This window comes from Ailuropoda melanoleuca, chromosome 7 (assembly GCF_002007445.2).
Source record: "Ailuropoda melanoleuca isolate Jingjing chromosome 7, ASM200744v2, whole genome shotgun sequence".
NCBI classification, from domain to species: domain Eukaryota; kingdom Metazoa; phylum Chordata; class Mammalia; order Carnivora; family Ursidae; genus Ailuropoda; species Ailuropoda melanoleuca.
Genome location: NC_048224.1, coordinates 67,632,673 through 67,657,657, shown reverse-complemented (window position 1 = coordinate 67,657,657; position 24,985 = coordinate 67,632,673). Strand labels below are relative to the sequence as shown.

At 42.7% G+C, this 24,985-nt stretch overlaps 1 protein-coding gene across 4 annotated transcripts in view; it reads right to left on the bottom strand.

Annotated features, from left to right (window-relative positions):
* Positions 1-438: 438 nt before the first annotated feature.
* WASF3 (WASP family member 3) overlaps positions 439-24,985 on the bottom strand; it is a 76,022-nt gene continuing 51,475 nt past the window's right edge. For 2 of the 4 annotated variants that reach the window (XM_019804837.2, XM_019804838.2), the window contains exons 5-9: positions 22,823-22,940; positions 18,136-18,311; positions 13,785-14,051; positions 11,640-12,007; positions 6,036-9,347 (exon numbers count right to left, since the gene is read on the bottom strand). In XM_019804837.2, coding sequence (XP_019660396.1) covers positions 9,190-9,347; positions 11,640-12,007; positions 13,785-14,051; positions 18,136-18,311; positions 22,823-22,940 — 1,087 coding nt within the window. In that variant the 3' untranslated portion in view covers positions 6,036-9,189. Of the gene's footprint in view, positions 2,604-4,896; positions 5,075-6,035; positions 9,348-11,639; positions 12,008-13,784; positions 14,052-14,909; positions 15,077-18,135; positions 18,312-22,822; positions 22,941-24,985 lie in introns of those variants that run through there. The other 2 variants (XM_034665001.1, XM_019804839.2) reach the window with 2 other exon arrangements.

Here is a 24,985-nt window from a genome sequence, read left to right as displayed (position 1 = left end):
GAGAAAAATACTGCAAAAATAATCTAAATTGAATTTTAGTCCTTTTCCATTCTTTCAAAGGCTACGCAACACATTAGGGCAAAAGCTTTTTCACTAGTCGGAAAATCAAGTCGAAAATAACTGTTGATTAAAGTACAGGAAGACAACTAATAATTAATAGGCTTATGAATATTTATGGATAAAGTGCCAGTAATTTTATTGTAATAAGATATAAATAGAAGAAATCCTGACATGGATAGTAGCTTCATGTGTTCTCTTCATCCTGAGAACAGAAGGGACATAAAAAACAAAGAAGCGTTACCAAACATAAGTTCTAGAATTATACAAGTAATTCCTAATCGAAAAATAACAATAGAAACAAAATACTGTAATAAAGATAAAATCAGACTACAAATGGTAAAAGTCTCAAGAATAATGCCAACACAGTANAAATCAGACTACAACTGGTAAAAGTCTCAAGAATAATGCCAACACAGTAGGCCTTTATACTGAAAAAAAAGGGGGAGAAATCAAAGAAAGAAATGTAAAAGTCCATTAATAACTACTGCTTATATTCAATAAAATTACGGTGACTAGCTCCAAGAAACAGAAACTTGAGAAGCAGGTGCCCAAACAGCCAGTTACAGCTGAACAGACTCGGGTAACCTGACAGAAGCATGGTCTCAGGAAGGGGATGCAGACATTAGGCTTTTCAGAGTTTCAAAATCTATGTGACTAAAACCCAATGTATGGGCTTTATCCGGTGACCACCCAAAAGCCCAATCAATGTCCACCAGGGGACACACGGATGTGGTTTGGGGGTGCCTCTGAAGTCCGCAGGAGGACTCATTAGCGAAAATCCATTGGTCATGGTCCTGTTTATTCGACCACTACCATGAACCAGACAACTCAGTCTTGAGCCAAAGACTCCTTCATCATGACTGAGAGTCACGAATAACTGCCATTCGTTTAAAACGCTGTAAGCGGGAAGAATCCCCAGTAAGTGAAGTGTCTTAGTATATATGTGAAGTCGCATCTATCATCAAAGCCTGGGGGCGTTTATTGATTCTGAACAAGCAGTTACCCTTCACCCAAAATTACAAGAGCAAAGCTACCATCCGTGAGTTTTCCAGTGCTCTGCTTTCACCAGGAAGATAAACCCCGTAGGTCTCTCGAATTGCCGTGTGGGAAAAACAGCAGGAAAGGATAAGGTGAAAGGAAAGTGATCTGGAACAGCTACACGTCTAATCTAATCTGAGGTACTTTTTAAAATTTAATGTGCCAACGATAACATGAGAAAAGAGAACCGTGTGCTTCTAGGAGCAGGGCCAAAGCCCTACTTGGATGATGGATCCCTAATCTGGCCACAGCACCAGGAAAAGCGAATAGCTGTCAGCATCTACTTTCACCTAAAATCTAAGCTTTTAAAATTCAGACCAAGTGGAGCGAGGTGCCACGGGAAGCACGCTCTGGAGCAAGCTGACGAGCCAGGAACTCCACTGGCCTCACTTAGGACAGGGCTCCGGGAAAGGCCAGGGTTGGGGTGGGGGAACTCCAGGAAAGACGTGGGGGTGGGGGCTCCTCTGCACCGGGAGGCAGCGGTGCAGCCCGCGCCCTCCGTGTCTGTGCTGGCCGGCTGGCCCCTGGCGCTCTAAGGGCTGCCAGGTGTTCCCTGCGTCATCCCTGAGGGCCCCCGGAGGACAAAGAACTCTGTTCTTCATTTTCATGACTGCGCAGCTGCTGGAACCTCTTACAGAAATCATCAACAAGCATCGACCAAGTGAGGCCCGCAGGGAATCCTGCCTGGAAAGGGCCCTTCCAATTTCACATTTTACAAGAGTGTGCAAAAGAAACGAAATCATCTCACAGAATGTTCCAATTCACAGAGGCGACCGAGCCAAGAAATGGAAAGCAGCAACGTTTGATTCTTACTTGTTAAATCTTTCCCTCTAGAACCAACTTCTTCTGAAACACATTTGAAACAAACAAAAAAGGGTGAAACGGTATCACTCACTGATTGGAAGACATCACTCTGACACACGGTCATTAATCTTGCAAAGACCTAACACCAGGCAGCTTCACAGACACAGAGCAAGTCTGCAGAATTATAGTGATCAAGAAGAGGAAACCCAAACTGCACTAAGTACTTTCATGGCCAAGAAATAGGAAGCAAGAGGCTGTTTTCAGGACAATGCGGTAGTTACAGCGTATTTCCTCATGTGCAGCACAATTTGCTATGTTTAGTGGCACTTAAGTATTACACAGTAAATACTGAAAAAACCCAGAATTTTTGGATGTGCAAAAGCAATATCACATTATTAATACAAAAGTTGCTAAGCTACAGGATTATAATACCACTATGTGGGTGCTGAGACCACTTAAAATTTTTAATACATTTCCGACACACGCTCTCCGGGTGGCCACCGGCCTCGTCAGCGCGCCGCCCCGCTGTGCACGCACGCTGCCTCAGTCGGACCAGTCGTTCTCATCGAACTCCGAGTCGTCGTCAGAATCGCTGTACTCCACAGCGATGCGTCGGGACAGAATCGTGGCCACGTCATTCCCGACTGGCTCACGCTTGGCCTCTTGCTCGCGCTGTTCTTGCACCTTTTTCAGCTGAATCCCTGGGGACACAACCGGAAGAGGAGAATTAAATTCCTCTGCTTGCTCCAAATTAAGGAAAACAAACTAATAGGTCTATTTAGCTTGCCCCCCCCCACCTCTGCTGACACCAAAGGTAAAAAGTTTCAGAAACCTGAAATGAGAAAAGCTTGGGAAATGGAAGTTTCGTGATAAAAAAAAAAAAAAAGAAAAAAAGGCACTCAAAGTTGTAACACTGTTTGCAGTAATGTGTTGAAATAAAAAAACTTAGAATTCCAGTGCACATGAACATCATGAAAGAAAATTCTGGAGCTGCACCTTCCATTCTGGTAGTCACACGTGGCCAATCAAGGGTAAATTTATTGTGCCTCACGGCTACCACATCGGACCACACAAACATGGAACACTTCTATCGCGAACATTTCCTGGACATTGCTGTAATCCAAAGGCTTGGAAAGCGGCATTTTATGCTAATAGCTTTTGGCTAGTGGGGGGAGGTAACGAAGATCTTTGTTTCACCAATTATTGCTAAAAATGAATATAAAATACAATTCTCTATTTTCTTATTAAGCAACAGCAGGTAAAAAGATGACTTAAAGTTAATTCTTTAACTTTTCCTTTTGAGTCAATTTCAGATTTTACAGAGCCCTTGTAAGACGGCAGAAAAACGGGCACCTGCGTGGTGCAGTCGGTTAAGTGTCCAACTTGATTTCGGCTCAGGTCATGATCGCAGGGTCCATGAGTCAGGCTCCATGCCCAGGGAGTCTGCTTAACATCCTTTCTCTCCCTCTCCCTCTGATCTTCCCCCCACAAAAGAAAGACTAGTAGAAAACCATCCCCATAAAACCTATACCCAGATAACCCAACTGGTATCATGTGACCACTTGTTGGAGCAATCTTTCTCTATCGTCCTTGCTTATACAAACACACTTTTTTCTGGACCACCTGAGAATAAACAGCATATAATGTTCCTTTGCCCCTAAAATACTTCATGTGTAATTCCTAAAAAACAATGATCCGAATCAGACTATTAGCATAGATACAATACTAACAACTATTCTACGCATTTTATTTAAATTTTGCCAGTAGACTTGACAGCAGAAAGTTTTCCCCCAGGCCTGGGATCCAACACGGGAATATGCAGGACATTGGTTGTCGTCTTTCATTAATGTCCCTTAATCTGGGCAAATTCTTCAGTCTTTGTGTTTTCTGATCTTGACATTTTTGGAGAATACAGGCAGCCAGCTCCTTTGTAGACTGTCCCTTGATGCGGGCTTCTTAGAGGTTTCCTCATGATTAGATCCTGGTTATGTGACCACTCTTACTGGATGGGGCTCAAAGGTATCCAAAAACAAAAACAGTGTCCTACTGTGACCCTAAATTTGTTATCATTGAGGTCGCCCGGCTTGGGGACTTCTTTCCTTGACAAAATCGAAGTGTGTCAATGACACTGAAGACCTATGAGAAGGCTGGGCTTGTGGGCCACACTCAGGTCTGATTTATGGGCACTCAAGCAAAAACAGAGGCAGTAATGTCCTTGCCATCCTGTGAAGGACGTCAGTGATACTGCAAGCCAGGCTCCCTTCCCAGTCCCTTCCAGACAGAAACAACAAGCCTGTGACCAAGAGACGTGCAGCTCCCCAGTGAATGAGGAGCTCCTAGGACATCTGCACGCCCTGTCAGTGATCCTCAACCGGCCTGGGTTGTGGCCTGCAGCTGAGAATAAACGGGGTGGAACAGACGGTTAGGGTGGCACTGAGGGGATGCCAAAACGGGTGAGAGTCTGGGCTCCTCCATCCTGATTTGACCAGAGATGCTCTATTTCTGTATGTCTCATGTTCTCGGGTTCAGTGTAGGACTTTTATCCGACAAAAGAATTTTGCTGCTAAATAAATGTTGAAAAACTTACTGGCTTAGCACATCAAGCTAAAAATATGGGAAGTCTAGGACATAGCTTAGCTTTTTAAAAATAACTCAATCATTGATACGAGCTCACTTTCTTTCATTTATACATTTACCCTTCGAGTAGAATGCAGAGAAAAGATCCAACTAATCAATGATCGTTTTTATTATCTATTTCTAGTCAAGTACAGCTTTCCTGAATTCTCTCAATACTTTATCATTGTGTATTTATTTTGCACTGGCAAAAACAGATCTTCTGTTAAAAAAGCAAAATCAAACAAGTGTCCTTTAACCCTATTCTAAAAAACAGTTCAGTGGAGAGAGTAGTCATTTGAAGAAGACTAGTCTGTGTTTGGTTAGGGCCATAAAGAAGTCTCTTTCTAAAGGAAGACTGTGTTTGAGACGCTCACTTACCCATCCGAATGGCAGCGAGAAGATCGCTTCGGGCATCACTTATGGGTGGCTGTGCTGTCTCCTGGCGCTTTGCCTCGGCCGCAGGGGGGCCATGCATCGGGGAGGACGAGCGAGAAGATCCCGCACCAGGAGGGCCCGGCGGAGGAGGCGGTGGGCCTGGAGGTGGCGGGGCTGTGACCACGAGCCCAGTGGTGGGAGGGTGAGAAGGAGCGGTGTANTAGAAGAGTAAATAAGAGGCCCCATGCCTGCCTCACTCAGCTCAGTCTTGTAGGAAATACACTGAAATCAAGCGGGACATATTCATCAAATGACAAGTTTATAATAAGGGGGAAATACAGGTTACCTGGTAAAATATTTCATTAAGAAGTTGCACACAATTTTTTGGTAAAAAAAGTAACTCAGACATCCATCCATTCACCCTAATCATTCAACAAGGGGCTGCTCGCTGTCTAGCAGACTGGCCACATGCTCTTGGGATATAACGATGCAGACGGTATTCACGGAACACATTCAACCACTATCATGAACCGGTGGGGAAGCTGCAGGGAGACCCAGCTAGGACACAGACGCGTGTTGTGGGAGGTAGACATGGCGGGCATGGGCAAACTCAGAGGCAGCTGTTCCAGAAGCTTACTCCACCTGGCTTTCCCAAACGTGGCCACACTTACTTCCCCGACTCACTTCCCGTTGTCCCCACGTGCATGGCTTCCCATAGAGTGAGTTTGACGTCGGCCGAGGCTCCTGACCAGCAACCTAGCTTCATGCTAGTTTGCTCACATATGAAATGGAGAAGGGTTGTCATAAGGACTGAATGAAAGCATCCCTTAAGCAATAAACGGTATAGACTATTCATCACTATTACTGGGACTAGATGTGGCCAAGACGCCTCATCTGAGAATGTGGCTTCCTGCTCCCAGAATGGCTTTTTCTTTCTAATTATGCCAGTGCTTCCCAAGTCACTCCCAGAATCCAATCTGAACTCTCGGATATGCAAAACTTATGCAGAAATTTAAATGGAAATCAGAGTGGTATCTTTTGCTATCTAATAATGAAAATGCTAATGAAAAACTCCACCCGACCCTCAACTTCTCCTGTCCAAAAAGGTTAAACATACAGCACTGTTATCAATGAGCAAAACCTTTTAGGGTTAAAAGTGTAATTTTATTTAGATGTTACTTGTACATAATCTATAGTAAGATATACAAACAGATAAAAATTGTTTAACAGGAGGTGTGTTTTTTTTAATACCACTTTAAATTCAATTTACAACAGCATTGGTAATATTGCAAGGTGACAGATACTCTGATTTATAAAACAAAAATTACTTGCCACTCTGGCTGATACATTCCCACTAGTCTTTTAATGGATTACAATGTATCATGTATTCCAGTTGCAAATTATTACAAAACTTCACAAACTAGCCGCTTGGGGCTCAGAAAAGATTTTGATATTCTAAAAATTTACTGAAATGAAAATGTTAATTTTCTAACCATATACTTTCACTAAAGAAAAACATAAGTGTATCAAATCTCACGGTCTGGAGTTAACAATGGAAAACCAACCATGTTATTTATGTTTGTGTAGCTAATGTGTGGTACCAAGTAACCTTCTCATCCCCTCTGCCTAACCTATATGGCAAAAAAGCTTGAAAGAAATTAAAATACACATGGGGTTATAAACTGAGGGCAATTTAAAATAATCTTACAATATTTAACTACTACTTTAAAATGTAAAATCCATAGATATGAAATATGCTTTTAAATGTTTTTCTCCATTCGTTTTGGTAAATACTTTTTGCAAATGAAAACTGAAAATTTAAAATATGCACTTTTTCCTTTTCATGTAATAGCACATTAGAAAAAGTCTGGATTTAAATTTTAGAATAAATCAGATTTGCTGAGAAAAATACTGCAAAAATAATCTAAATTGAATTTTAGTCCTTTTCCATTCTTTCAAAGGCTACGCAACACATTAGGGCAAAAGCTTTTTCACTAGTCGGAAAATCAAGTCGAAAATAACTGTTGATTAAAGTACAGGAAGACAACTAATAATTAATAGGCTTATGAATATTTATGGATAAAGTGCCAGTAATTTTATTGTAATAAGATATAAATAGAAGAAATCCTGACATGGATAGTAGCTTCATGTGTTCTCTTCATCCTGAGAACAGAAGGGACATAAAAAACAAAGAAGCGTTACCAAACATAAGTTCTAGAATTATACAAGTAATTCCTAATCGAAAAATAACAATAGAAACAAAATACTGTAATAAAGATAAAATCAGACTACAAATGGTAAAAGTCTCAAGAATAATGCCAACACAGTAGGCCTTTATACTGAAAAAAAAGGGGGAGAAATCAAAGAAAGAAATGTAAAAGTCCATTAATAACTACTGCTTATATTCAATAAAATTACGGTGACTAGCTCCAAGAAACAGAAACTTGAGAAGCAGGTGCCCAAACAGCCAGTTACAGCTGAACAGACTCGGGTAACCTGACAGAAGCATGGTCTCAGGAAGGGGATGCAGACATTAGGCTTTTCAGAGTTTCAAAATCTATGTGACTAAAACCCAATGTATGGGCTTTATCCGGTGACCACCCAAAAGCCCAATCAATGTCCACCAGGGGACACACGGATGTGGTTTGGGGGTGCCTCTGAAGTCCGCAGGAGGACTCATTAGCGAAAATCCATTGGTCATGGTCCTGTTTATTCGACCACTACCATGAACCAGACAACTCAGTCTTGAGCCAAAGACTCCTTCATCATGACTGAGAGTCACGAATAACTGCCATTCGTTTAAAACGCTGTAAGCGGGAAGAATCCCCAGTAAGTGAAGTGTCTTAGTATATATGTGAAGTCGCATCTATCATCAAAGCCTGGGGGCGTTTATTGATTCTGAACAAGCAGTTACCCTTCACCCAAAATTACAAGAGCAAAGCTACCATCCGTGAGTTTTCCAGTGCTCTGCTTTCACCAGGAAGATAAACCCCGTAGGTCTCTCGAATTGCCGTGTGGGAAAAACAGCAGGAAAGGATAAGGTGAAAGGAAAGTGATCTGGAACAGCTACACGTCTAATCTAATCTGAGGTACTTTTTAAAATTTAATGTGCCGACGATAACATGAGAAAAGAGAACCGTGTGCTTCTAGGAGCAGGGCCAAAGCCCTACTTGGATGATGGATCCCTAATCTGGCCACAGCACCAGGAAAAGCGAATAGCTGTCAGCATCTACTTTCACCTAAAATCTAAGCTTTTAAAATTCAGACCAAGTGGAGCGAGGTGCCACGGGAAGCACACTCTGGAGCAAGCTGACGAGCCAGGAACTCCACTGGCCTCACTTAGGACAGGGCTCCGGGAAAGGCCAGGGTTGGGGTGGGGGAACTCCAGGAAAGACGTGGGGGTGGGGGCTCCTCTGCACCGGGAGGCAGCGGTGCAGCCCGCGCCCTCCGTGTCTGTGCTGGCCGGCTGGCCCCTGGCGCTCTAAGGGCTGCCAGGTGTTCCCTGCGTCATCCCTGAGGGCCCCCGGAGGACAAAGAACTCTGTTCTTCATTTTCATGACTGCGCAGCTGCTGGAACCTCTTACAGAAATCATCAACAAGCATCGACCAAGTGAGGCCCGCAGGGAATCCTGCCTGGAAAGGGCCCTTCCAATTTCACATTTTACAAGAGTGTGCAAAAGAAACGAAATCATCTCACAGAATGTTCCAATTCACAGAGGCGACCGAGCCAAGAAATGGAAAGCAGCAACGTTTGATTCTTACTTGTTAAATCTTTCCCTCTAGAACCAACTTCTTCTGAAACACATTTGAAACAAACAAAAAAGGGTGAAACGGTATCACTCACTGATTGGAAGACATCACTCTGACACACGGTCATTAATCTTGCAAAGACCTAACACCAGGCAGCTTCACAGACACAGAGCAAGTCTGCAGAATTATAGTGATCAAGAAGAGGAAACCCAAACTGCACTAAGTAGTTTCATGGCCAAGAAATAGGAAGCAAGAGGCTGTTTTCAGGACAATGCGGTAGTTACAGCGTATTTCCTCATGTGCAGCACAATTTGCTATGTTTAGTGGCACTTAAGTATTACACAGTAAATACTGAAAAAACCCAGAATTTTTGGATGTGCAAAAGCAATATCACATTATTAATACAAAAGTTGCTAAGCTACAGGATTATAATACCACTATGTGGGTGCTGAGACCACTTAAAATTTTTAATACATTTCCGACACACGCTCTCCGGGTGGCCACCGGCCTCGTCAGCGCGCCGCCCCGCTGTGCACGCACGCTGCCTCAGTCGGACCAGTCGTTCTCATCGAACTCCGAGTCGTCGTCAGAATCGCTGTACTCCACAGCGATGCGTCGGGACAGAATCGTGGCCACGTCATTCCCGACTGGCTCACGCTTGGCCTCTTGCTCGCGCTGTTCTTGCACCTTTTTCAGCTGAATCCCTGGGGACACAACCGGAAGAGGAGAATTAAATTCCTCTGCTTGCTCCAAATTAAGGAAAACAAACTAATAGGTCTATTTAGCTTGCCCCCCCCCACCTCTGCTGACACCAAAGGTAAAAAGTTTCAGAAACCTGAAATGAGAAAAGCTTGGGAAATGGAAGTTTCGTGATAAAAAAAAAAAAAAAGAAAAAAAGGCACTCAAAGTTGTAACACTGTTTGCAGTAATGTGTTGAAATAAAAAAACTTAGAATTCCAGTGCACATGAACATCATGAAAGAAAATTCTGGAGCTGCACCTTCCATTCTGTAGTCACACGTGGCCAATCAAGGGTAAATTTATTGTGCCTCACGGCTACCACATCGGACCACACAAACATGGAACACTTCTATCGCGAACATTTCCTGGACATTGCTGTAATCCAAAGGCTTGGAAAGCGGCATTTTATGCTAATAGCTTTTGGCTAGTGGGGGGAGGTAACGAAGATCTTTGTTTCACCAATTATTGCTAAAAATGAATATAAAATACAATTCTCTATTTTCTTATTAAGCAACAGCAGGTAAAAAGATGACTTAAAGTTAATTCTTTAACTTTTCCTTTTGAGTCAATTTCAGATTTTACAGAGCCCTTGTAAGACGGCAGAAAAACGGGCACCTGCGTGGTGCAGTCGGTTAAGTGTCCAACTTGATTTCGGCTCAGGTCATGATCGCAGGGTCCATGAGTCAGGCTCCATGCCCAGGGAGTCTGCTTAACATCCTTTCTCTCCCTCTCCCTCTGATCTTCCCCCCACAAAAGAAAGACTAGTAGAAAACCATCCCCATAAAACCTATACCCAGATAACCCAACTGGTATCATGTGACCACTTGTTGGAGCAATCTTTCTCTATCGTCCTTGCTTATACAAACACACTTTTTTCTGGACCACCTGAGAATAAACAGCATATAATGTTCCTTTGCCCCTAAAATACTTCATGTGTAATTCCTAAAAAACAATGATCCGAATCAGACTATTAGCATAGATACAATACTAACAACTATTCTACGCATTTTATTTAAATTTTGCCAGTAGACTTGACAGCAGAAAGTTTTCCCCCAGGCCTGGGATCCAACACGGGAATATGCAGGACATTGGTTGTCGTCTTTCATTAATGTCCCTTAATCTGGGCAAATTCTTCAGTCTTTGTGTTTTCTGATCTTGACATTTTTGGAGAATACAGGCAGCCAGCTCCTTTGTAGACTGTCCCTTGATGCGGGCTTCTTAGAGGTTTCCTCATGATTAGATCCTGGTTATGTGACCACTCTTACTGGATGGGGCTCAAAGGTATCCAAAAACAAAAACAGTGTCCTACTGTGACCCTAAATTTGTTATCATTGAGGTCGCCCGGCTTGGGGACTTCTTTCCTTGACAAAATCGAAGTGTGTCAATGACACTGAAGACCTATGAGAAGGCTGGGCTTGTGGGCCACACTCAGGTCTGATTTATGGGCACTCAAGCAAAAACAGAGGCAGTAATGTCCTTGCCATCCTGTGAAGGACGTCAGTGATACTGCAAGCCAGGCTCCCTTCCCAGTCCCTTCCAGACAGAAACAACAAGCCTGTGACCAAGAGACGTGCAGCTCCCCAGTGAATGAGGAGCTCCTAGGACATCTGCACGCCCTGTCAGTGATCCTCAACCGGCCTGGGTTGTGGCCTGCAGCTGAGAATAAACGGGGTGGAACAGACGGTTAGGGTGGCACTGAGGGGATGCCAAAACGGGTGAGAGTCTGGGCTCCTCCATCCTGATTTGACCAGAGATGCTCTATTTCTGTATGTCTCATGTTCTCGGGTTCAGTGTAGGACTTTTATCCGACAAAAGAATTTTGCTGCTAAATAAATGTTGAAAAACTTACTGGCTTAGCACATCAAGCTAAAAATATGGGAAGTCTAGGACATAGCTTAGCTTTTTAAAAATAACTCAATCATTGATACGAGCTCACTTTCTTTCATTTATACATTTACCCTTCGAGTAGAATGCAGAGAAAAGATCCAACTAATCAATGATCGTTTTTATTATCTATTTCTAGTCAAGTACAGCTTTCCTGAATTCTCTCAATACTTTATCATTGTGTATTTATTTTGCACTGGCAAAAACAGATCTTCTGTTAAAAAAGCAAAATCAAACAAGTGTCCTTTAACCCTATTCTAAAAAACAGTTCAGTGGAGAGAGTAGTCATTTGAAGAAGACTAGTCTGTGTTTGGTTAGGGCCATAAAGAAGTCTCTTTCTAAAGGAAGACTGTGTTTGAGACGCTCACTTACCCATCCGAATGGCAGCGAGAAGATCGCTTCGGGCATCACTTATGGGTGGCTGTGCTGTCTCCTGGCGCTTTGCCTCGGCCGCAGGGGGGCCATGCATCGGGGAGGATGAGCGAGAAGATCCCGCACCAGGAGGGCCCGGCGGAGGAGGCGGTGGGCCTGGAGGTGGCGGGGCTGTGACCACGAGCCCAGTGGTGGGAGGGTGAGAAGGAGCGGTGTAGGAGGAGCCCGCAGAGGCAGGGAAGGGGGGCTGCATGGGGATCTGGAGAGGGCTGACGAAAGCAGTTTGTGCTGAAGGAATCATGGGGGGGGGTGGAGGAGGAGGAGGTCCTGAGGGGTTGTAATACTCAATTATCTGTGCTGGCAGCATCCTAGTAAAGAGAGGAAACGCAGAGTCATTAAAGCAGCGACCAGTCCCGTCCTCTGACAGTCGAACATGCCTGATTCAGGGGGCTCCCCCAAACACAATATATATTGTCTTCTGAACTTAAAGCACTGCAGGATGCAAATATCCCCACTTTGGGTCAGTCATTTCTACAGGTCTACATTATTCACTATGATGAAATTCATCTTCACAATGAACCAGAAAGAAAACCACTCAAAGTAACTTTCGGGGCACCTGGGTGGCTCAGTCAGCTCAGCGTCCCACTCTTGACTTTGGCCCAGGTCATGATCTCAGGGTCCTGAAATTGAGCCCCACATGGGGCTCTGTGCTCAGCACGGAGTCTGCTTAGGATTCTCTCTCCTTCCTCTGCCCATCCCCAACCCTCAACAGGGCTGTCTTTCTCTCTCTCACGTAAATAAATCTTTAAAAAAAAAAAAAAAGCGACTTTCTGTGGAAGGCTAGAATTAAACAGTTGACTGCAAAGGTTATGAACAGCAATTCAAATCTAACCTCTATACTGGGCATCTCAAAGGTGGGTAGCTCACAGAGTTGTCTTACAAGGGTTCGGCGGTCAGTCAGATTTGGAAAATTCTGTGTTTTATACCTCATCCCCTTGGAAATTCCTCAAGCCCACAGTGCCCATTAGAATATCAAAATCTTTGGAAAGTCCTCCACCGAAGAACTCCACTGACTCCTACTTATCTAAGGGTTTTCCACAGACCCTCTCTTTGCCTGACCCTTAGTTAGTGCCTCCGAGCACACTCTGGGGACCCTTAAAGAGAAGCAATGGAAGAGAACCTCTGAAAATGGAGGGACATACATTAGAAGGTGATACACACTGCTCTGGACTGAAGAACACACGTTAATGGAAACACACATTCAACACCCCTGGGCACTATCTCAGAGGGGCTAATTCTTTAAAGATTACGGTTAAGCCAGAAAAGAGAGCAAAAGGCAGCCTATCAAAATAAAGGTGGGTGCTTATACTAATAAACACTTGAGCATGAGGGTCTTTCATTAGGAGGTGTTTGGATTTTACCCAAGTGACAGAAAACAAAAGGACCTGGGGGTACAAGGATGTCTGGGCACCAAGAGATCAAGAAAAAGGACTATATGGCCAAGTGCAAGCAGGGGCTCAAGGGGGGCTGACCTGGATAGTTTTCTCGCTTTTTTTTTTTTTAAGATTTTATTTATTTATTTGATAGCAGGAAATCCAGGGGGAGTGGCAGAGGGAGAAGGAGAAGCAGGTTCCCACTGAGCAGGGAGCCCGATGCGGGGCTTGATCCCAGAACCCTGGGATCATGACCTGAGCCAAAGACAGTTGCTTAACCAACTGAGCCACCCAGGCACCCCAGTTTTCACACTTGTGATAGAAACTCTCTGTGGTTCCCCCAGGACGTGTACAGAGACTTGAAGGTTTGGGACAGGTTCACAAAATCAGCGTTTCATCCTTTCTCAATGCCTCGGCTTAGCAATGCATTCAAACACGTAACACACCTAATATACCGAATGCACTTAAAAGTACGTATGAAGGGAGTATGTATAGACGAATACAGATACAAACCTGAGATCCACCTGTAATAAAAAGGGGAGCACTGAATATTTTAACACAGAATTGGTCATAACTGGTAGTATCTATATCCAGTCATCCTTGGCCACATCTGGCCCCTACGGTATGATTATTCAGTTTAAATTTTTAGACCACACATAGCAAACTCCCACGCGATGGCAAGCAGAGCAGGAGCACAGGAGTTCTGAGTTACCCGTAGTCTGCTGGCGCCATGGGTGCGGAGGCCTGGGACCCCTCCGCGGCCTGCGGTGGGGGTGGCGGCGGCGGCTGCTGGGGTCTGTTTAGGGCCATGTGCCTCGCCGAGGCGGAGGGGGGTCGGTACTCATGCTCGGAGGCTTGGGTTGCTGGCCCGTGCGGTGGTGCGTCCCCGGCTGCGTAAGAAGGGGTCACCGGCTGCGGGTGCAGAGAGTGGTTGGGAGTCGCCGGGTAAGAGTAATCCGTGACATCCGACGCGTGCGACCTGACGTTCAGGAAAGAGGGGTGGGAGAAATTTAAATTCAGTTAAAAAGATTCCCCCCAGCAGGCATAAGCATATTATCTGAATAATGACTTTGCCAATGCACAGAAATCACACACTGATTTCCTTTACTGTGGACTAGGTCCAGCCCCAGGAGAGCTTCCGAGCAACAACGTAACTACTACTACAGCAGCAAGCCCCAGTGTTACATGGCTCCAGAGTCACAGCGCTCAAGGGAGTAAGTCAGATCGGCAAGCAGGAAACGGCAGAGCCCCATTTCCGCAATATTTCAGCACGCTTTTTTATAAGAGAGAAGGCTACAAGACAAATTCCACTTAATTAAAAAACAGCACCTAAGACAGAGGATTTCAGTGGCAACGGAACTGACAGCATATAATTAGAAATTATAAAATGGCAGGTGAACTGGATAAATATGAACAGTAAGAAGAGCAGAAGAAATCAAGAATGCAATACAGGGGGCTGCAGTTTTCTTAAACAGAAGGGCTGTATTTAGCCAAAAGAGAAAGAACGTGGTGCAGCGTGGAAAGGGCTTCTTTTCCTTTGCACGGTGGAGAGTGAAACTCTGGAAGGAATGGAGATGTGGTATTAGATGAGTGGAGCCTGGAAAGATGTGGGTACCGGGATGCCAGCGGGGGCCCCCCCCAGAGGGTGCACGGCCTCATGAGGGTGGCGGCCACACAGGCCACGGGTATTAGTAAGGACAGCGGTGCGTCGATGGCCCGGGCTACAGGCCAGCTCCCGGGACGCGCGGAGTCAGAAAAGGGGCTGCGCGACCTGTCAGGGCAGCCAAAGCAGGGTGGGCAAGCTGAGGCTGGGGTCCAGGAGAGCAACGCGACGAACCCTCTGGGCACTGTGTCCTCGGTGGCGCCCCCTGCCGGCGCCAGCTCCTTGGCGTCACTCATGAACTCAATGCCCATTTTCCTTCTCTCCCACTCCTCTCTTCTTGTCCTTACTCTTCTCACATGTATTTGCTGGCTTCTGTGAGGGGTCAGCTTGTGTCTCTCTCTCTGGAGGAAACAGGCAAACACACGTTGGGGATGTGTGGGGGCGGGCAGGGAAGAAACCAACTGAGTTCCCATCTTTGAAACTCAGACAGTAGCTTCCCCTCAAAACCAGAGCACCACACGGCAGAGAAAATCGTCCTAAACGACAAGAGGCTGCTTTTTTTCTTCCCTGACTGCTGTATAATAACTGGTAACTCGCTTTCTTCCTCCTTATTTGCAGTATAAATTCTAGACTATGGTGTGCATACGAGTATGTTTTCTGAACTATGCAAACTATGCAAGGGAATTAAAAATATTTAAAATTAAAAAATTTTAATGGGAGAAGAACCCGACCTGGCTTTAGATTGAGCACATTTTTAAAACATAAATACCTAAAACTCTGGAGTCACTGGTGACATGTGCTTGACTCTGTGTGTGTGTCTACGTCACAGACTGTGTGTACAACGTTCTCAAGAAAACGAAGTTAGCTAGCAAAATACAGAGTGCTTCTGATTAGAGGAGGAGGGGAAATTGTCAACACTGTGGCGTGACTCAGAGTGCTACCCTCATAAAGTGGCTTTGTGACAGAGCCCCTACGGAGCCAGAGAAAGGGGAAGACCAGATGGAGGAGGGAGTCAGGACCAGGAAGTGAGCATCTGAGGACCAGAACTGCAGCGGGAGAGTTCTAGAGGGCAGGGCCCAGGAAGGCTGCTTGGTGAGGGGGGCACCAGCAGGCTGGAGGAGAAGTAGGGAGTCGGGGGCCTGCTGGGGGACAGAGATCCCCCCATGGGAAGGCAGCAATCAGCCACAGAAGATGCTGTACCAACGTGGAGGTGAGTGGGTTGATCCTGAAGCGTCATGATTATCTGTCACAGAAAAGAGAACTGGTAAGAGTGAAGACCACGTGGAAAAAGGAGGAAGTAAGGGGGGAAGTAAGTGGAGGAGTGGAGACTCAGTGGGTGGACAGGTGGGCAGTTGGACAGCCGTGGCACAGGCGCAGGACAGGAGGAGAGGAGTACAAGGACACTTGGGCTGGAGGTCTCACACCGCCTGGTAAGGGCGAGAGAGAGCAGTAGGAAAGCATGTCAATTATCATCCTAAATTTACGCTTACAATTAAACCATTCCTGATTTACAGAGAGAGCAAAATTTTATGGTTAGTTTATGTGGATTGGGTTAAAACAGATTACTTACATGAACAGATCATATACATGCCACGAAATCTGGTCTTTACATTTAACTCTGTTGTCCCTATACATCCATTAAAAACCGTGTTTCTAAATAATGCTTAAAACATAAATAGGAAATAACAAAAGTCAAAAGATAGAAACATAGAGCAAGATTTCAGTTTTATAAAAGAAAAACATATATGTATACAGAAAAACGACCAAAGAAAGAAATATGCCAAAATGCAAACAGTGGTTTCTCTGGATGATAGGATTATGGATAAGATTTTAATTTTTCTCTGTAATTTCCAAATATAAGAAGTTCATCTTATTTTATAATAAGAAAAAAGTGATATACTTCAGTAAAATAAAAAATAAAAGATTCTAAATTAAGGGATAGAATCCAAGCACAATGATGAATTTTAATCTATTATCTGGTACACGAAAATAGTAAGAGGCCACGGGAATAGGATTTACGTTCTGAAAAATAAGAAAAATGACGATCTATCTAAACAATATAAATACAAACGCAGAATACTAAATAATCTCAGTAATCATCAATTTTATAACCAACACGGAACAAATGAATCTCAGACGCTAGAACAGAATAGCAATCATTCAACTGAGGGATTACAAAAATCATTTTTCCATCTGTACCTACTGAGATAAGAATATATATGGAGTATTATAAAAGAAAGCTTATGTTTTATATGAGTAAATAATCACAATCAAATTAGTTGGGGAAAAAAAACCCAAAAATGACTTTGGGGGCTATCTATCCTATTCAAGCACTCCTCCTCACCCCAAGACCTGTGAGCAAACCTGAATCATCATTATCATTTTCTATGGAAATAAATGGACATAGAGATTCACACTTGAGGTGAACACTCAGTTACAGCTCCAATAATTCCCTAGTACTGAACAGATAACAGCTTGTACAGAAAAACTGCCTAGAACTTGCCTCCTATCATAGCCAACCAATGACTGACGGCCCTTCTGGGGTAGAGATATTTCTGGGCATGGGAACTACCAAATACGAAGTATCTTCTGTGTGCAGAGTCTGTGCTAGACTCCGAGGTTATAGAGATAAAAATTAAGAAAAAAGGACACAGATATAAGGTAAGGTCCAGGTTGTTGCTGTTTTTGAAACATTCTTGGGTCACATAAGAATTCTCTATTCAAATTCTGAAACGATGACGGAAGACTCTGAGGTTTCTGGCCAGTGAAGGACCATGACCTTACAAAAGCAGAAACATGAAATTAAACCAGAAGTGCAAACTGACTAGTGTGTCTCTGTCATTCCGCAACAACTGTGACTTAGTGACCACATCATTCGCACCTGCAAGGAATATTTTTACTTAAATGCTTACAAATTCTTATAGTAACTCCAACAGAATTCTTCTCCTGAAATTAGAATACAAAAGATTAATAAACGGAAGAAATAACTATCTCTTCTGCTCATCACTCTTAGAAAAGGTTACCAAAAAGAATAATAAAGTTCCATCTTAGGCACATCAATTACCACCTGCTAATTATTTTTAGATATCAAGTGGCAAAGGAAATTCAACATTCTAAGCTAAAGAGGGAGAGAAAAGATGAAATGATTATTAAAATAAAAATGTAAGCCATTGGCAGTTACTAAGCCCAAATTTAGCATTGATGTTAAAAACACTACATCTAGGTTAATGGAACAGTAAACTTCAGTCAGAGCAAAGGACAATCATGCACATAACACAACATAAAATGAAACCGCTTTCAAGTATTATTTCAAAATCAAAAAGTACATATCATTAATTTTCAAGGAAAGTTTTTGAGACATATCGTGGGCCATATAAACACCAGAGCTACTGGTGCGTTTCCAACACATTATAAAGCCAAGTACTACGCGGAGGCTTTGCTACAACACACGCACACACACCTAGTGTCTGGGGACAGGGATCCCTCGGAAGACGCTCCGTGGTACACACTCTGAGACAGCCTGTTGTCGGGTCTAAGCTCTTTGTCATATGCCATCATACTCCACTCCTGGCGCCTGTTTCTGGCCTTCCTAACCTTTTTCACCTCCCGGGTTGTGCCATCTATACGCTTTTGTTCCTGATGTCCAGGAAGAGAAAGCAAGCATGCCAAGACAGAAGGGAAAGGAAAAGAGCAGGTTAAATGCAGTTGTAATGCACGGGAAACAAGCCTGGTGTGCAGACAAGAGACATTCCCATTTCAGATCATGCTAACGTTAAGAAAATTCTAACGCAGTATATATTCTCTTACCTGACACAGACCCAGCAGGAGTAACAGACACTTAACCATTTAACTTAAATAAATAGAAGCTACTCTGCGGCAGCTAACTCCACGAATTGCCCACCATCATTTCTGGTAAAGAATTCGCATCTTACTAGGTTTTTAGCTTGCTTTAAATGTACTAGATGTTTTAGATCTGCATTATACAGATGCATCTCTGAGATACAGACAAATCATGTCCTACCACTACACAATTTTGATTGAATTGTTACTATGCAATCATTTTTCACAAAATAACTCAAAATACTCTATTGCCAGTTTCTAAAAGATTATTGCAGAATATTTAAGCTAATCCTGCAACTAGCTTAACACAGAACAGAAACATGATAAGAACTTACCTTCCCATACCGAGAATCAGTCTTGCTCCAGCCCTACTTGGCCAGCAAATATGTATCCAACAAAAACCGCGGTCCTACATAGCTGTTTCTTTAAAGGTGAGGACAGTTATTTCTACATGTGTATGTGTTTTTCGTGCTTCCCAAGTAAGAGGTTATGGTCTTTAAAGATGAGAACTATGTGCTTTTAACTCCTACGCTCCTGTTAAAATACCTCTGCACAAAGCTTTACACAGAGGACACACTCACAAAGTCTGACTAAGTGAGCAGATCCCAGTGAGCTTAATAGTGCTCACGATGTCTCAGGCACCGTGTCAGGTGCTGATGATACAAACAGCAGACAAGCAAACAAAAAAGACAAGGAATCTGCCTTCACGGAGCTTGCAATCTGGGTGGGGGAGGCCCCCAGAATTACATAAACAAATGTAGAGTTATAAAATATGGTAAAACACAAATACATCGTATACCAAATGCTGCCTTGTCTGGAAGTCAGGGAGTGAACTGGGGGGACTGCGACAAGCTCTGTCGTGTGAGCAGGCATTAATTCTGCAAAGGAGTAGGGGTCGAGTGCATGGCCAGAGGGGAGAGAACGTGTGCCAGCTCTGAGGAGAAGGGACAGCAGCACACCGGGAGGAATGAAAGAAGGTAAATGGGGAACTAGGGGGAATGGCTCCTGAGATCTAAAAGGCAGGCCGGACCTTACAGGTTGGGTCAAAAGTGTTGCTCTTTATCCCAAGAGCAATGGGAAACCACTGAAGGTGAGAAGGGAGGGGCTGACAGACTGCAGAGGCATTCCAGAAGATCCCTCCAGGTTGTGGAGAACAGATTAAAAGGGGGAAGGCAGATCCTGTGAAAGGGTGGCTAGTGGCTCATGGTGGGTGCCAGGATGGAGCTGGACAGTTGGCAGAGGGATGCAGGAGGCCTGGGTGAGGGACGGCAGAGGGTGTGAACATGGAATTCATAGAACATATGTAAACGGTTAATAAAAATCCTAAAAGGTATGTAATGCAAATGAGATTTTTTTGGATGGGAGGGATGAGTGCATCAAGAAAATAATAATGATACGCAGGTCTGGAAGAAGTCTGTTAAGAGTGTAAACTGGTTCAGTCTTTTAGTGGTCAGGGGCAATATGATGGTATCTTCCAAAATTTAAAGCTCGTATTTGTGTTCTAGAAGTTTAGCCAGAAGACCTATCTGTCCATGAGTCACGTAGTACTATAGTACTGTTAAGCAACTATTTACAAACAGCCTAAATGTGTCCTAATACAGTAAGGGGTAAACAGTTTATGTAGTGTGCATACCTAGTAATACCATACAACTATTAAACAGAGAACATCTTTAATTATGTCAATATATGTGTATGTCTGCATGTACATATATTGTACATGTAGTACAAGTCTATGTGTATAAAAATACTTCGCGAAATGTATGCATATATTTATGAATACTTAAAAGGGTCTAAAAATGTGCACACTGAATCGTTACTAGTGATTGGTGATACCCAGGGAAGGGAGAAACTTATCCCCAAATATTCCAAACTAATGTATTTACTTCAGTGTAATGTGAGCATTTTACAACCAGAATGCATTGTCCGCACACTTGTAGAAATTAAAAGAGGGAGATTTCAATGGATTTCAAAACACATCCTGATTAAGAACCACTGTAGTAAGTGAATCAGTAACTGTCAGCCTTATATTTTAAAAGACACATGCTGACATATTTAGATAAAGTGCTATGATTATCTGCAACTTTCTTTATAGAGATTCGGCCTCCAAATCTACCCATCATCATGCACACGACACACACACGCACGTATGCACAAACCAAATATGACATAGTGTTCACAGTGATGCATTTGCACTCCAACCGCAGTGGCTTATTAAAGTCCCCAGAACGTGCCCAACTGTCCCTAGCCTGGGATGATCCTAGCTGCTTCTACCTTGACCGCTCCTCGATTCTGAAGCACCCCACACTTTCTCTGCCCCCAACTCCTCCAGCACCCCCTCTCTTGCGTGCGTGCACATGTGCGTGTACACACACACACACACACACTGACTGCTCAGCTGACTTCTAACTCCCCACTGTTGGAACTCAATGAATGACACCACTTCATCTACACTGTCACCCCCCCACCTTGTCACCGCATCCACCACACACCACACTTTTCCTTCACAACATTTACCAGGCACTATAACTACACATTTACAACTACGTATTTATTTGCATCATTTAAAAAATGTTTTTAAACCAGCAAACTAAGGAAATCAAGTTCAGAAACGATGGATTTCTCATCCCCAAATTTTCTAAACTAATTTTTCCTTCAGAGAAACTTTTTCAGCTCCAAATGGAAAGTAACCTGCGTTTCTGAAATCCTGGGAAATGAAGGATATCTGATCTCATTTTCTATTCCTACATAATAAAAGCAGATTTGTACTAGAATTTTCAAAATTCTTTCCCTCTTTATGAGTTCCAGTGGGCTGCATGATTACTTAATGTTTGTTTCCCCCACTACATTGTAATCTCCGTGAGGGTGATAATCCTTTCGCACCACTGTTTATCCAGCATTCAGAAGACATTCAAGAAACATTATTATATAAGTGAATAAGAAATTCTTATCAGAATTTTATGCGTTGGAGGAATGTGTAATGAGACAAAACAGCCAAGGAAATGGTATAATTTTGAAGACATGATAATCATTCATCGACTAAGACTGTTTTCCCCTGAAGAAGACTGCTGAAAAAAAACTAGATATTTTTGCCAAAAGTACCACTGAGAAGGGAAACCTAGAAGACCATTTAAAGGGACAGGCATGTTTTAAAGGAAAATACTCTTAAATCCCTGTTAGTATAAAAAGGTGTAGGGACCAAGGGGCCTTTCGATATCTGTTTCTCTTCCAGTCAAGAGATTAGGATCTTTCTTTTCTTCACTTAAATACTTTATACTTTCTTCACTTGACTACTTTTCCACTTCAACACTCAGCAGCTCTTCCAAGATTTCCCCATTCACCTCCTTACCCACAGTACAGGGAGAGAGCATGAATAACAAACCTTTAGAATTCTTTCCTGGACTCTGGTGGGAACATCTTACACTTGTAGTCAGCCAACTGTTTCTATGTTCCCTTTCTTAAATCCTGTTTTCAAATCTCAAATTCTTTTCCATCCCAAATTGTCACTTCTATGGGGTCAGTACATCTAGATGCCTCCAAATATTAAGGTCACTAACCCACAACATGCTAAGAATTTGTCTTAACCAAAGCACTCTAAGATTTGTCAAGCAAACCAGGTGCTCATTTTTAAAAACACAGTTTACATATGAAAGTCTTAGCAAATATTCGTGTTTGGAGAATTAACTCTCAGTAGGTTCTGGGCCCTAAAGGGGCAGTTCTTAAGACAGAAGTCCCTAAACCTGAACAGAGTGTGATTATTCTTCCAAGAGTACTCATAATGTGGACACTCTCAACCTTCAGACTGCAAGCCACTTGCCTACTACACCCCACCAAAAGGAACCTCTTTTTTTGGTAAATACAATGCGCTAAATGTACAGATCACACACGCTTTTCAATCCAATATGAACATCTCATCAAGGTGTTAATTACAGCGAGGTGGCAACGCACCAATTAAGAATGCTTTAAAGAGATGAGAGCAGGTCATTATATCTGATATGAAATGTTGGCTGCTTTGTGCAATTTAAAGAGCAGAAGGAGAAAAGTTATAAAACGTGGTTACAAACAAAACTTCTAGTCACTACCTCTATTAAAGCAAAGCAAGTACTAGGGAACAAATCAGACAGAATTTACTGAAAGATAATATCACTGTGTTAGACTGAATTATCAGTATCTTCATGTAAAACATGGAACCTATACTTCTGCACTAAATCCAACATCTCAACCATTTACATAAAGGACTTACTGACTCATTTCTAAACAGGGATCTCATTTAAATGCCGATTCGAGAGTCCCGTGCTAGAATTATTTACCTTTTGACGCCTCTTCTCCTTCCTTTTGTCTTCCGTGTCCTGCAGCATTTTTTCTTTCCAGAGGTCAAAGAAATAGGAAGGATCAGTGTAGAATTTCAGCCCATCCTTCTTATCATCTCTGTAAGTCAATGTATCACAAGTCAGGGGGAGAGGCTGTTGGACATTTTCATATGGGGTGAATATTCACTTAATTTAACTCATGAGATGACAACATCAGCATGGGGCATTTTGACTGTCCTACACATTAAGTCTCTCTGAACTCCTTATTTGAAAAAAAAAAAAAAGTGAACATGCAAGAACAGCAACTTTTTCTAGAATAATCACGTAAGAAGTACTCTTGCCAATTCAGATTTAAGTGCAGAAAAGTGCCTTAAAATCACAATATGGCTCATAAACAATGATAGCTGATCCCTCAATTATTTCAGGAAATGTTTTGTTTAGTTCAACAGGGGCCATACACAGAGATGAATGGATTCTTGGTGTGTCTATATATTTACCTCTACTCTCGAGCTTCAATATTATTAGGATAAAAATTAGTAAGTACACTCTCCCTTTTTCTTTATCCGGTTGGCCTAACATCTATAAATTCAACTCAGAAAGAAGCAAAACGCTCCCAGTGTATTAAGTGTGACGGAAGTAACCCACAAAGAGAATTCACTCGTGGCATTTCACATTCAAGTCCTGCTACAACCATTGTGGTCTAAAGAATATTTCAAGGATTTATATAAGCTATTCATCAATCATAAAACCAATACAAATCCCAAGTTGTAATATAAATCAATAGTAAAGTCAAAATAATCATAACAGGAATTAAACACTCTATACGACTAATGCTTTAAAAAAGTATCTGGCCCGGAGGTTACCTTCAAGAGGAAGCAGAGCATTTATGTTTCAAATCAGCATTTCAATAAGTAATTTAAGGCCCAGAGAAGAGCAAAATGAATGAGGCACAGGGAGATGAGTATAAGAAAGAGTTTACGCCCAGACAAAGAAACTTAATTGAAAGACTTCAGGGCAAAGTCCTGCCCACCTGTCCCCGAAGTTCCTGCAATGCCACGTTCTGGAGAGCTTCTCATCACTACAAACTACCGCCCAGCGTCCTACGCCGGCTACTCTGGCCCATCTGGACGGTCTGAACATCACCACCCACGGCAATTCGCTTTACACTTCAATCTGATTACTTGAAATCCTTCCTTTCCTTTCCAGGTTTCCTAACTGATAGGAGACCTGCATTACAGAGATTTTATTAATAACATCACCGTGAAAAATATAGTCTCCCAAAGATACCAGGCCTTCCAAATGGACTGAAGATACAGAAAACCTGAAGAGTAACTTGCTACAAAATTTAAGACATATAAAATGCACACTTTTTTAAAGAAGGGAGCTGATACTTTAATGAAGGCAGAAGCTCATGTCAGTAAACAAATATTAATCTCAACGTAAGAATAAACAGCAGTGTCCTGTGTTGATAGCAACTAAATGCAAAAACTTCCATTTTCCAGTCCTGCTGTAATGCTCATATGTTAACACTGTCTTTAGTGTTTTATGTACCCCAAATATTACTTTATTATCAAAAAGTACCTTTGCAGTAGCACTGCTATTCTTAAACACACTATTAAAAAGTCAAAGACATTTTTATTTTCCATAAAGCTGAATATACACATACGATACATATGAACGTCAATTCATTTTTTTATACAACTAAAATTTTTCTATCACCGCAAGAATCTAATCATGATCTTGATTCATCAAATATAACTGGTCCACTGAATTTTCTAGGCTTTTTCCTTTAGACCAGAATATTTAGTGAGGTGTCTTAGGAAAGTTTTAACAGGCCCGCCCTGTGGTTTCTAGTGCTAAATAAAACTGAAATTGCCCCCAAAAATGCCTATTTCATGAAAGCAAAATCACGAGGTAAAACCTCAGGCTTACAACACTACCATTCATATAGATCATTAATTTTTAGGTGAGTGTGCTAAAACTTCCAGAAAAGCGTACTTGTTTCATAGAATGCTGTGGCCCATTGGCCCTCTCCCATCATAGTTTCCATGGGATTTCTATGACGTTTTTTTGGGAATCTTTCTGTCCGTGCTGAAAGAAAGGGAAGCAGCTGGAACTGCTGCTTTAGTGGCAGAGCTGCAATAGAGGGTGGGTTCAAACATC